Below are 11,886 nucleotides of genomic sequence, written 5' to 3' on the forward strand. Positions count from 1 at the left end.
TGTTCCTGTGTCGCCGGTGGTGAACAAGGAAGCTAAGAAGACCAAGAGCATCAAAGTCGCCGGGAAAGTCATTTGTAGGAAAATGTCAAGACCCAACATTCATAAATCAACTGTCATGACTCGGAAGCGAAATGTCCGGAATAGAAAGTCCTCGTCTACTACAGCATCTTCACATTCACATCTAGCCTCCTCGCCCATCGCACCTTCTTCATTCGAGCAGCCTTCGGTTTCTCCCACTTCCTTTACTTGGTCCTCCATTGACGCAACTCCAGAGCTATCCCGGCAGCAATCTACTTTATCTTTATCCTTTACTACAAGAGCATCTTTACGTTCATCAGAGAACCCCTCAAGCAGCACGATGGCTTCACCCGAAGCCACCCCCAGCGAATCTCCGAAGCATTCCCAGATGAACAAGGCATGGGAAGCAAAAGTGCTCGGCATCCAAAATCAATCCGAGGACGAAAGCGAAGATGAGACTCCCGATAGCGAAGTCTCGAGCAAGCACTACACACCCAATACCGCCAGCGAAGCATCTCCCTCGCCCAGCGACACTAGCAGTACACGCAGGTTGACCAAACAATGGGATGCAACCATGTTAGACATGAAATACGGATCAGAGGACATCAAATACGACCCAGAGGACGAAGACGAAGACGATGTCGAGTCTGACAATAGCCAAGTCATCAGCAAACGCCACCTGTATCCCGGTGCCGCCATCAGACGCCACTTCCCCCAGGACTTCCCCAAGGCCAGCACTCAGACCAGCCCTCTCCCATCAATCAACGCTCTCGAAAACTTCCCAGTCCGATGGAGCATCCGAATGCTCGCAGACGGCACAGCTGCATCCGAGGCAGTCGCACAGTCCCCACAAAAACCATCACAGTCTCCAGCAGTCAATACTCCATGGTTGACGTGCAAAATGCCATTATGGAGGAATTCGAATTTGGGGGTTATTCCAATCTAGAGGTGGAGATTCGTGTTCTGCGCCTCAGGATGCTTGGTAGGGAGGGCAGGTGGAATAGGGAAGATGTCACGGAAGAGAACTTTGATGCCAAGATCAGACCCCTTCTTGATGAGGCTGGGAAGCGCAATCATTATGGTCAGACGATGTATCTCGAGTTTGGCATTTAAGGTAATGTTATTGATACTTAACGTGAATCGAAGACGCTGGGGCAAATAAGGGTCGAGCGATCATTTTTCATTTTGTTGTACTTGCGAAAGGGTCGACGATGATTGGATGGGTTTCTTTGAGTTGGATAAACCAATGGACATATTTTGCGGTTTTTTGGTATGTGGTGTTTCTCTTTGATTGATGAGACAACGAGGAATGGGCATGTCTACGACGAGCATTTCTTATTTTGGTGTCCTTGGACGGCAAAGGCGTTCGGCGTGATTCCTATCAGCAATTAGGTATCTTCGGCCTTGGATTTTGTACCTGAAAAGGATATAGCCGGGGAAGTAGAAGTAACTCTGCATCACTACATATCTATCCCCTAAGAATTAAAAAAACTTTTGAGAACACGTTCAAATCTCAACGCTATTAGTGCGTGTACACAAAATAATCATGTAACAAAGTTTTAGAACCACACGATGAGTGGAGGAGTGGGGATATAGACGTGGTACCTTAAGAGACGGGGTCGGGCTGAAGGGGCTGTCCCATTGTGTGGGGCAAGGAAACAAGAGTATAGTATTAAGAGAGGTTTATAGCGACTAGCTCATCAATTTCGTCCTTTGCGCAAGAAATAATGTCCGTGAACAAGATTTTTGTCTTCACAAATAACTTGGCCTGAAATTATAGAAGGGGGACTGAGCACACATGAATTCAATTATTTCTATGAAGGTGTTTTTGTGACCTTTACCCGCTTTAGGCCGTTAGGAAATCGCATCTCCCTGATGGATTCAGGTTGCAAATTATCGCTAATTTTTCCTGGCATTGCATTACTCACCGAATACTCCTCTCCAATCTCGGCATACATGTTCCCACATCAGGAGGCCTTCCGCTCCGCGGCCACGTACGTATCATCGGAGCGGTCGCTGCTATTGGTAATTGGGTCGCTTCTTGGGGGCTCGGAACTTGATCCATCGGGCGCAACTGCACGTGTGAGTGTGTCGGCCTCGGGATCTGGGGTGATGTTTTCGTATTCCAGACTTTTGACCAACTTGTACAACGCTGCTGCCAATAGAGATCCAGCGCACGGAGCAATCCAGTATATCCAGTGATAACTGGGAAAGCTTTTCACAACGACCGATGGTCCTAGCGAACGTGCTGGATTGAGTGAGCCTCCGGTCCAAAAGACGCCTATTTCTGTTAACATTCCGTCTTCGAGGCTGTAAAGAACAAGAGGTGACTTGCCGGTAAGCTCAGCGATGAACAAGGCAAGCCCGATACCGACAGGAGCAATAAAGGTTCCTGCGTGCTTCTCTGCCGCAAGCATGAAGATTGTAAACACCAGTTGGGCGGTGAGGATCACCTCAATAAAGAAACCCTGTACCACTGAAGTCGTAGCGCTGAGTGTCGTGCTAACATTCAGACCACCGGAGAACAGAGCTTTGACTAAAGCTGCCGCAACGATGGCACCGAGACATTGGACAACGCTCAGAAGAATTGCTCGTGCAACCGTAATAGATCCGATGAGCCACATTCCGAAAGTGACCTGTAGAATGTTAGAATAAGTGTTGGCAGGGATATTGAAGGCTCACGGCTGGGTTGAATAGACCGCCACTGATTCTGAAGAAGACCCATGCATTGACTGCTAATGAGAAACCAAAACTCAAACTGATGTACAATAATTGAGCGGGGTTTTTCTGTTCCACGGTCGTCGTGATTTGGGAACCAGTGTTTGTATTCGAAGAGATGTTTGCAACCTGCGTCCCCGCAAATGCGAAGAAGAGGAAGAAAATTGTGCCGGCAAATTCACCAATTGCAGCAACAATATGACCTCGAGAATTAGCGGGTACTTTGGCTAATATTGTGTTTGCCCATGTTTTAGGAGAAGGACGTCCGCCTTTAGAAAGGTTAGTAAGAGTCTTTCCTAGCCCGTGTCGGCCGGGAAGTGAGATATTCATATTGGAGAGACTTTATTGTATAAAAGCCGAATTTAAAGGAGAAGAGAATTGAGACTCAATGAGATCTGGGCTTACCGAGAGATAATATGTATTGCACAAGCGTAGAACTCTAAGATGGCTTCTATGACGAGGTTGTTTCTTGTCTCGCGTTTGCGTTGGGGAACGTTCACGTTTAGGTAGCTGCGATCGTCCGCTACTGTCATGTCGCGCCTCGATGTGGCTTACAGACTTAAACATTTGGACGTTTCCGCACCCTTTTAGTTTTGTACCAAAACTTAGACAGAATATAGCGCACCCCTATACGCGGAAAACAGGGAATTTGGGGGAGAGTGCTTCGAAAAGGAGTGACAGAGGATGAATTTGATCGGAATCGATGACTATTGTTTGTTGACTATACTTTAGTCGTCGTAGATTCACACGCTGTTTATGGACAAAATTGAAAACTTGTTCCTGATAAGGACAATGACCATTGACCCCTCCCCCACCAATCAATCCCGTGGAGGGGCACATTCCCCGAGAGGCTGAAAGCTCTTTTTCATCGTCCACCGTGTTCTGAGACGACGGGCTCGCCAGTGTCTGTGAACCAGTATGGAATATGTTAAAAAATGATTCGTCACTTGACATCAATCCGCAAAAAAGTAAACGGCAATGGCATTCGGAAGGGCAGTTATCCATGTGCAAGCGTCGAATTCAAGAGGGGAGAAGACTGGTGAGCCGTGGTTGTGGCGTGGCGAGTCTGGTCTGGCTCTACGTAGGAGAAAAAGTATGCGGGATGAAGTCACGTGTATGCGCCAAAACTCGCTAGGTCTGGTCTGGCTGAATTCTAAGCGGCGCTGACTAAGCGATCAGTAAGTGGAGTGGCACACGGACCGTGAATATGACCGTGGACTGCCGCTGAACCCCGGATTAGAGGCAATCCATTTGAAACACTGAAAGAATGACTAGATCTGATAGATAACTCACTTAATAATCGTTCGTGAATGTTCATGAAATACGAGTATAATTAACAAGCCTAGAGATATGTGAAATGCCCAATATAAGTTAGTTTACGAGTAGGTCATTTCTTTTCGTCGTCTTCTCTTGCGTGCTTGCGCGTCGCGATTTCCTCACGCTTTGAAAAACACGACCACAACACTTTTACCACATTCAATATGCCGCTTCAAGTCTCAACCGAGTCCCCGTCCGCTATTGCCCAGTCTCTTGACTCAACGAGCTCCCAGCCTTCATTCTTGGTCGTCTACGCTTCGCATGTCAACGGAAGGTCCTGGTGCGGCGACTGTAGGGATGCTGAGCCGTTGGTCGATGCGAAGTTTGCGGACAGAGGAGAGGTCGTGAAGGTGGTTTATGCCGGACAGCAGGATGAGTAAGCCACCTTTCTGTGCACAGGGACAATCACTTGAGAGCGAAGAGAGGAGTGATTATTCACCCGAAAGGGTTTATCGAACTGACTCAGAGTCACAGATGGCGCAAGGCAGAGAATCCATGGAAGCAAGCACCATTCTCAGTGACGAATTTACCTACGATTATCAAGGTCACGGGAAATGTAAGTGTAAAGCTACGGAGGCAAGGCGTAGAAGTATGCTAACGCAAACATAGAAATGGGAGAGATTGGTGGAAGAGGATGTGTATAATCAGAAGAAGTTGGATGCTTTCGTCGGCCCAAACACAAAGCACGCGCAACAACATCTTTGAGGCAAAAGTGGGGCGTAAGGATCGGACGCGCTATAGACAGCTTTCACATAGGGGCTTGAAGGGAACAAGAAGAGTGTTAACACACAAAATAGAACGCAAATCTCATTTAATTCTATCCCAAAGTCAAGTTTTTGGTTTTGTCCGTCAACTTGTCAATCTCCCCATGCCATTTCTTGGACTGCTTGGGGGTGACGCAGCATTGCGGGCAGAGACCCGGTCTCAATTCCTCAAAGCAGGACGAGCTGCAAGACGCGCCGGTACCGCGATGCGTTGGGCAGAGTATGAAGACATGCACTACACGGTGGTTGCAGATCTCGTAGCAGGCTGCCAGCGAGTGTGGCATGATGATTCTTTCTCTTTTTGTTGGAGTATAGCAGATATATAAATAATTTGTGGTGCCGGCACCTTTTGAGGGGGTTTGATGGTTACTTCATGGAAGAGAAGTCTTTGGGATTTGTGCAAGGTCATTGTGGTGGCAAGTGCTGCTTAAGTATCAGGGAGTAGCTTTGATGTGTATTTATGGTGGTTCTGATAAAGAAAGTATAAAGGGTTACTTACTGTTGTGATCTTGTGCAAGAGAATAAGAGGAATGTTCTTGCGCCTTGTCAATGCAGCGTCTGGACCAAAGATGCAGCAAAGCATTGTTATTCTCGAGGAATCACCAACAAAGCATACCTATGTTAGTATTCATAGGTTCTTTTGTGTCTCAAAGAAGGTCGTGAATATAAAGAGGTTGTTAATGTTATTATTAAGTGAACAATGCGTCATTGCTATATATTTTCTGAGGTCCGTATTTCGCAACCCTGCCCCAATATCCTAGAAATACAATAACACATCTTTCAACTACAAATTTTCTTTCTTATAGACGTACCAAAAGAAACAACAACGCCACATCATGTCAAGAAATCACGACGAATACCGATCAAAAAGATCAAACCCCACAGCTGGGGTTGGTGAGATGCCAAAAATATACCCACCTACAGAAGAACCGTTCGGCAGTTCATATCATCGCTCATCTGCTGGCTCAGGTGGCTACTATAGCTCTAGCTATGATCCTAAACATACCCCACCACCACGGCCATCCCATCCACCAAGACCACAACATCGATCATCTTTTAACGAACTGACGTACACTTATGATGACGAAGAGCCTGAAACTATTGACATTGCACCAGCGGCGTGGAATGGCTACAAGAAAAGCGCTACACGAGAAGAATTGAAGAAGTACTTCATAGGGAGGGGAATGGATAAGGAGACAGTCGAGAGCGAACTTAACAAGGAATTCGAAGCTCGCGCACCAAAATATAAGAGTGGGTATTCCGAATCCAGGACCGCAGAACCCGAGCCAGAATCCAGAAGACCCCATCGGTCAGAACATGAACCATCGTCGAGCAAACCCGAGTCTACTCGCAAGGAGCCGCCGATACGCTCAAAAGAATATGGCGTCAAATTCTATATGGATAAATATGGTTACAGCAGAGAAGAAGCGGAAGATCTCGTGAGGCTCAACGAGAAGAGGGCCAGAGACAAAGGTGAAGGGGCTGGAGATTCCAGTAAACCCAAGGAGAGGAAACACAATGAACCTTCATCAAGAACGCGATCGAGCAGATCTGAGTCTACTCCCAAAGAGCCGAGTCGTTCAAAAGAACCTGAAACCACAATCTATGTCATTGTGGATAAACATAGTTACGGCAAAGGCGACGCAGAAGCAAAGAAGGCTAAAGACAAAGGCAAAGCGACTGAAAATTCCCGCAGACCCAAAGAGAGGAAACATGACGAATCTTCAGCAAGGCAGCGTTCTGACTCTAAAGAGCCGACACGCTCAATATTTCCCCACACTTTCTCCCCCCACGAGAAACTTGCTTCTAGCGAGTCTTCTGCCCCCTCCCGATCCTATCTCCTCGACCACGCAAAAGCATACCGGAATGTTAAAATCTCCCCAGAGGAGTGGAAGAGAGTCTGGATGAAACCGCATTTGGATAGAGGTAAGACGCGAGAGGAAGCCCACCGACGCGCCGAGAAGGATCTCATGGATGAGATGTGTAGGTTTTCGAAGAATAAGTTTATTGGTTCTGGATTGTTGGAGAAGGAGGCGGAGAGGAAGCTTGATAGGTTGTACTCGAGACCGCCGCGTCATGATGAGTATGATGTATAACTGACTCACTGGATCGAGGTTGGTTCGGGATATAGATAAGGGTTTGTTTCTGCCAGCGTAACTTGATCGACCATACGGGAAAAGGGCTTTTAGTAAACATATATGGTTTATAGATGTTTAAATAAGTATTATTCAATAATATAACACTATGATCAAACTTTAACTCATAAAAACGCAATATATAAAAATATTATAGATTATAGATTCTAGTTTAAAAAAATGTTGCAGCTTGGAGGCTAGACTAGACGTAACTATTTTCAAATTGTAACGTCTACTAGTGGAGACTTTTCACAGTAGATGTAAAGCGTTTGGTTGAATTTCACAAGATGAACAAGACGAACATCTATGTCGAGCAAACAAAAAGTAGATAACATAACCACTCAAAATTTACAGCACATTACCAAGGGGGATTGGCCCCATCATATTGGTTCGGCCCCTCCTTCTTCTCCGACCCTTCAACATGAATATTCAAAAACTGTCCATTCTGCTCCTTCCCCGCACCAATAATCTTGTCCAGAGTAGCCTTAGCGCCTACCTCAACAGGCAAATCCGCGTTTTGACTCCCGAGATCGGTTTTCAGCCACTGCGAGGAAATGTCAGCTTTCTAATATACATACATACACATTGAAAAGATTGGAGTTGGAGTTGGAGTTGGAGATGGACATACGCCTGGGCTAATAGCAAAGAAAGTGAAGCCTTCTTTCTGGTATCCGATGGCGTATTGAACGGTAAGGGAGTTCAAAGCAGTCTTCGTGACTTTGTAGGCTGGGGTAGGTCCAGCAGCATATTGGGGAGCCATGGCGATGGAGCCCAAGGTAGAGGTTCTGGATGTCGTAAGAATGGAGTAGAAAGTATGAGGGAGGCTCAATTGTCTTACATGTTTGCAACTTTTTTCAAGTTGCCTTTTTGGAGGAGTGGGAAGAACGCCTGGGTCACCCAATGGACACCGAGCACATTGGTGATAAATGTGTCATCGAGGTTATCCCTGGCATGCTTAGCTGAGATTTCTAAAGGAGGGTCAAATGGCCTGGACTTACATAGTGACAACTCCATTCGGAGACCATGGCATCGTTCCCGCATTATTGATCAGAACGTCCAATCCCCTGCCGAGCAAATTGGCATCTACTTCCTTTGCAGCTTCTTTAATAGTTGCTTCCTTTGAAACATCAAGTTCGACAACCACCAGTCGGCCAGCGGACTTCTGTGCAAGTTCATTAAGTCCAGGAGCATCAGCTCGTGTTGTTGCGAAGACTTTGTTGACTTGTGAAACCGGGAGGGAAAGAAGTTGACGGGTCATTTCAAACCCGAGACCACGGGAGGCGCCGGTGATCAGATATGAAGCCATTATGTAAGTATTCTTGAAGAATTGTGATGTGAAAGTGTTCTAAATGATGGAGGTAAAAGTTAGGTATAGACCTGCTATTTATATATGTAAGTGATGATGTAAATCTGATGTTTACAAAGCTCACTCAATAATTGGATGGGGAGCTTACAAATTTCAATCTTATCTCCGGGCCCTCCCACCTCACCTCCCTCACATCTACTCCGGAGTTACTCGCACGGTGTTAGAATAAATCCAGCACGCCTTCTCGAATATAACTATAACATCAATATCCCGCTAAATCTTAGAAAATCGTTGTTCCATGTTGGAATCCCTGCATTGCTTCAAAATCATAGTTTACACGGAAACAGGGTTGAACAGAATGCTGGAAAGTAACCATTTTCTACTTTCACAATAACAAAAGGTGAAATTTAGCGTTCGAGGAGCATGTTTGATTATATTCCTGATGTGAGGGATGAGAACGTACAGTCCTGTTCAAGGGATGTCATGCCTTTGATGGATGGGACTTGACGTGGCACTCACTAGTAGGTGTTCAAATTATGAATCGCACTCAACCGATAGATTTAAGTTTAGAAAAGATTCTAAAATAACATGTGTTCTGTAGCAAACTAGGGAGACCTTCCTGGGCTGACTTGAAAATGTTCCACTCGTAATGGACATTAGAAGACAATAGTATTTGCATATGCCCCTAACAAAGTCGCCCTAAACGTCTAAGAAAGAACTACTTCGACTGGCGTTGAAGAGTAAGCGGCGTCTGTGATCTAACAGTTGAGCAGCAACTTCTAGTCTACGATACTACTATGACTAATGGATGTTGGGAGAACTCGTAACAATATATTCGTGAATGTGAGACATGTAAGGGAAGCATGGTGAGTCAGGCAGAATAATCCGGAACACGTGAATCAGAGTGAGCCGCCGATGAGCGGACCAGAAATAACTTCATTCATCCGAATAATTGAATGTCGAGAAGGGATTAAAGATGTGATTGAATTGTATCCTACTAAATGACGTGCTGCATAGTCTCAATTACTTGGTTGCTTCCCATCAACAAAACCATTCATACTACACCAACAACTAACAACCAACAACCATTCATCTCTATCCTGGAATCACTTTTCGATTACATCCGGCCAGCGATAAGTTTAGCGTACCATTAGAATATAACACTTATTCCTAAGTGTCAGACAAGTCGAAACTTGGGTACGGAACGGGCCGGTACAGACCAACCACCCCGCCATCTACCTCGAGACATTTGGAAATAAGTTCCCAGAATGAGACCATTACAAGAAGAGCTATTTACCAAGTGGACAACAGGCGCACAATACGTCCGAAACCTCACGCCTGAAAGAATAATCGAACGAATGCCCCCCGCCATTCAACCTTCTGTGAAACGCGCTGTGGAGACGGCAGAATGGACGAAACAGAAGATCAAGAATATTACGGGTGGGGTTGTGGCCCATGAGGAGCAGCCAAGTTATGAACGTCGGAGCTCGTCGCCTGCTGTAAGCGATGTTTCAACGTCGTGTGATGGCGAGAATGAGATCTTCCCGGCGGTGGTGAGGGTTCCCCCTGCTAAGGAGAAGCAAGTGAAAGCGGATATCAAAGATGCGATGAAGAAGTCATTTGCTTCTCCGGTTGGTCCATTAATGAAGATAGGGGACCCAGAACAACCGAAATCCCGGAAGAAGAGTAGAAGAGGAGAGGATATTATTGTGAAGGAGATAATTAGAAATGTGGAGGCATGGAAGAGAGAGATATCGGCCGAAGATGAACAGCCGCGGAAGGAGATCCAGAAGAAACGGCAGCAGAAAGAGGAAAGGAGCAGGGATGAGGAAGAAAATAGGATGATGTCGAGTATGACCGAGGATATGTTTGTGCCGACATTGAAACTGCACTTGCAGGCATCTGCGAGAGAGGATAGTGCCCATGAATACCCAGATGGGCAGAAGGAGCAATCGGGATTCGGCGTACAGCCTGGGAAAAGAGGATCTCGAGGAGAGTCGAGCAAGAATACCTCGAAGCCAGAGAGAGCAGATCAGCGAGCTCGAGCCAAACACTTGGAGACTGTCCGACCACAAGACCAACATTCAGACCAACGATCAAAAGAGCCCGAAAATATCCGAATGTTGTCCAGATCTGCGGCTCGCGCATACCAACAGGCGAGAGTCTTTGAGCGAGAGGGGAAGCAAAACCGAAGCAAAAACACGCGAGATAAGGGAAACCAAGTAGAAGATTCAAGTGATGAAGACACCTTACCTCCACGCAAACGAGAGTTCAGGGGGCGGCTATTTCCAGATGATGAAGAAGAGATGCCATTTGCTCCGCTAAAACAGGAGCCATAGCGAGAGGTACGCGCCAAATAATGCATTACGATTAAGCCTTCTTCCTGGTACTTTTTGGCCGTCCACGCTTGGGCTTGACCTCCATAGTATCATCAGCCGAGCCAATATCCTCAGCTTCGATCGCATCAGAAGTCTCGTCTTCCCCGTCACTATCCTTTCCGCCCTCAACGGCATCCGTAGATGGGCCTTCATTGGTGGTGGGATGATCCTGGTCAATCTTCTCTTGCATTTCCTTCACAGCCTTCACGGCGTCATCTTCCTCGCCGTTCCAAGCCCCGCAACCAAAACATCTCCATTTTCCTAGGTCGGTTAGGCTCTTGGTTCCTGGGGGTGCTTGTCCATTCACGAGTCGGCAATCTTGGCAAATGAGAGCTGTGCGATTCTTTGGTGAGGTCTCATCTTCTCCCATTAATAGGTCCAGTACTCTGTCGTACCAATGTCCTTCTGCGCCTAATTCACCGCTTTGGGCATATTGTGATTGGGAGGTGAAGGCATTTGGCGCGAATTCAGGAGGACCTGGTTGTCCAGGCAGGGAGACGGGATAAGGGGTTATATTTGATTGAGGGCTCATATTAGGGACGTGTTGTGGGGTGGAAGGTTGGCTAGAGGTTGGAATTTGATTCTGGCCAGGACGTTGAATATTGGCAGTAGGTGGTGGAGGGCCTGTTCCCGTTCTCTGGAGTTGAGCCTGGGTAACCTTCGGGTTTTTAGGGGAGGTCTTGGGTTTCTTGGGTTTTGGGGCTGGAGTGCCGCCATATTTTTCTAATAGCTCCTGTGTAGAGTTGTACTTCGTGGCAGCTTTGAGCTTATCAATGGTCTTTGCCCGCTCCGCTTGTTGGACCTCCAAGCGCTGTGTAGCCGTGTCGATTCTAAACTTGTAGTAGGAGTTGATACCCTGTCGAATGAGGTAAATGCTGTAAAATATATCAGCAATTGTCCTTACTGGCACATACAATAACACCTACAACAAAGGACTTCCTGCAATAGCTGTGTATTCCATGTAGTTCCAATTTTTCCACCCCACCACTAGAAACAGAATAATGACACAGAGCAAGTAGGCAAAGCTAGCATAAAGTGTCCACAGGGCCTTCAAACGCCTGTGATTCTGGCGAATGGAGTCGAGCTGCGTCTGTGACTTCGATATCTTCTCCGCCAACGCCGACAACGCCTTCTCGAATGAGGCTGGAGAGTTGTCCTCGCCCTGAAAGGGTTAGTGTTTGATTGTGAATATTGCAAGAATAACACACCTTCCAAGGCCAGAATTTGACCATTATGAATTTGCCGTGGGC

General features: G+C 46.6%; 4 protein-coding genes across 4 annotated transcripts; 1 reads left to right on the top strand and 3 right to left on the bottom strand.

Moving 5' to 3' along the window:
- Positions 1-1,985: 1,985 nt before the first annotated feature.
- On the bottom strand, positions 1,986-3,066 carry AQY2 (Aquaporin-2; the record flags this gene model as incomplete). Its single annotated transcript, XM_031151461.1, has 2 exons — positions 1,986-2,654; positions 2,701-3,066. The coding sequence occupies 2 exons, from the start codon at positions 3,064-3,066 to the stop codon at positions 1,986-1,988; spliced, it is 1,035 nt and encodes a 344-aa protein (XP_031004516.1).
- A 1,151-nt stretch (positions 3,067-4,217) lies between these two features.
- Positions 4,218-4,758, top strand: LHYA1_G006525 (Thioredoxin-like protein; the record flags this gene model as incomplete). Its single annotated transcript, XM_031151462.1, has 3 exons — positions 4,218-4,429; positions 4,528-4,609; positions 4,663-4,758. The coding sequence occupies 3 exons, from the start codon at positions 4,218-4,220 to the stop codon at positions 4,756-4,758; spliced, it is 390 nt and encodes a 129-aa protein (XP_031004515.1).
- Positions 4,759-7,310: 2,552 nt separating this feature from the next.
- Positions 7,311-8,258, bottom strand: csgA (C-factor; the record flags this gene model as incomplete). Its single annotated transcript, XM_031151463.1, has 4 exons — positions 7,311-7,496; positions 7,581-7,737; positions 7,791-7,898; positions 7,951-8,258. The coding sequence occupies 4 exons, from the start codon at positions 8,256-8,258 to the stop codon at positions 7,311-7,313; spliced, it is 759 nt and encodes a 252-aa protein (XP_031004518.1).
- A 2,370-nt stretch (positions 8,259-10,628) lies between these two features.
- LNPK (Endoplasmic reticulum junction formation protein lunapark) lies at positions 10,629-11,868 on the bottom strand (the record flags this gene model as incomplete). The annotated part of the gene is made up of 3 exons (XM_031151464.1): positions 10,629-11,511; positions 11,563-11,798; positions 11,845-11,868. The coding sequence occupies 3 exons, from the start codon at positions 11,866-11,868 to the stop codon at positions 10,629-10,631; spliced, it is 1,143 nt and encodes a 380-aa protein (XP_031004517.1).
- Positions 11,869-11,886: the final 18 nt, after the last annotated feature.

Source organism: Lachnellula hyalina, assembly GCF_007821495.1.
Source record: "Lachnellula hyalina strain CBS 185.66 chromosome Unknown contig00087, whole genome shotgun sequence".
NCBI lineage: Eukaryota > Fungi > Ascomycota > Leotiomycetes > Helotiales > Lachnaceae > Lachnellula > Lachnellula hyalina.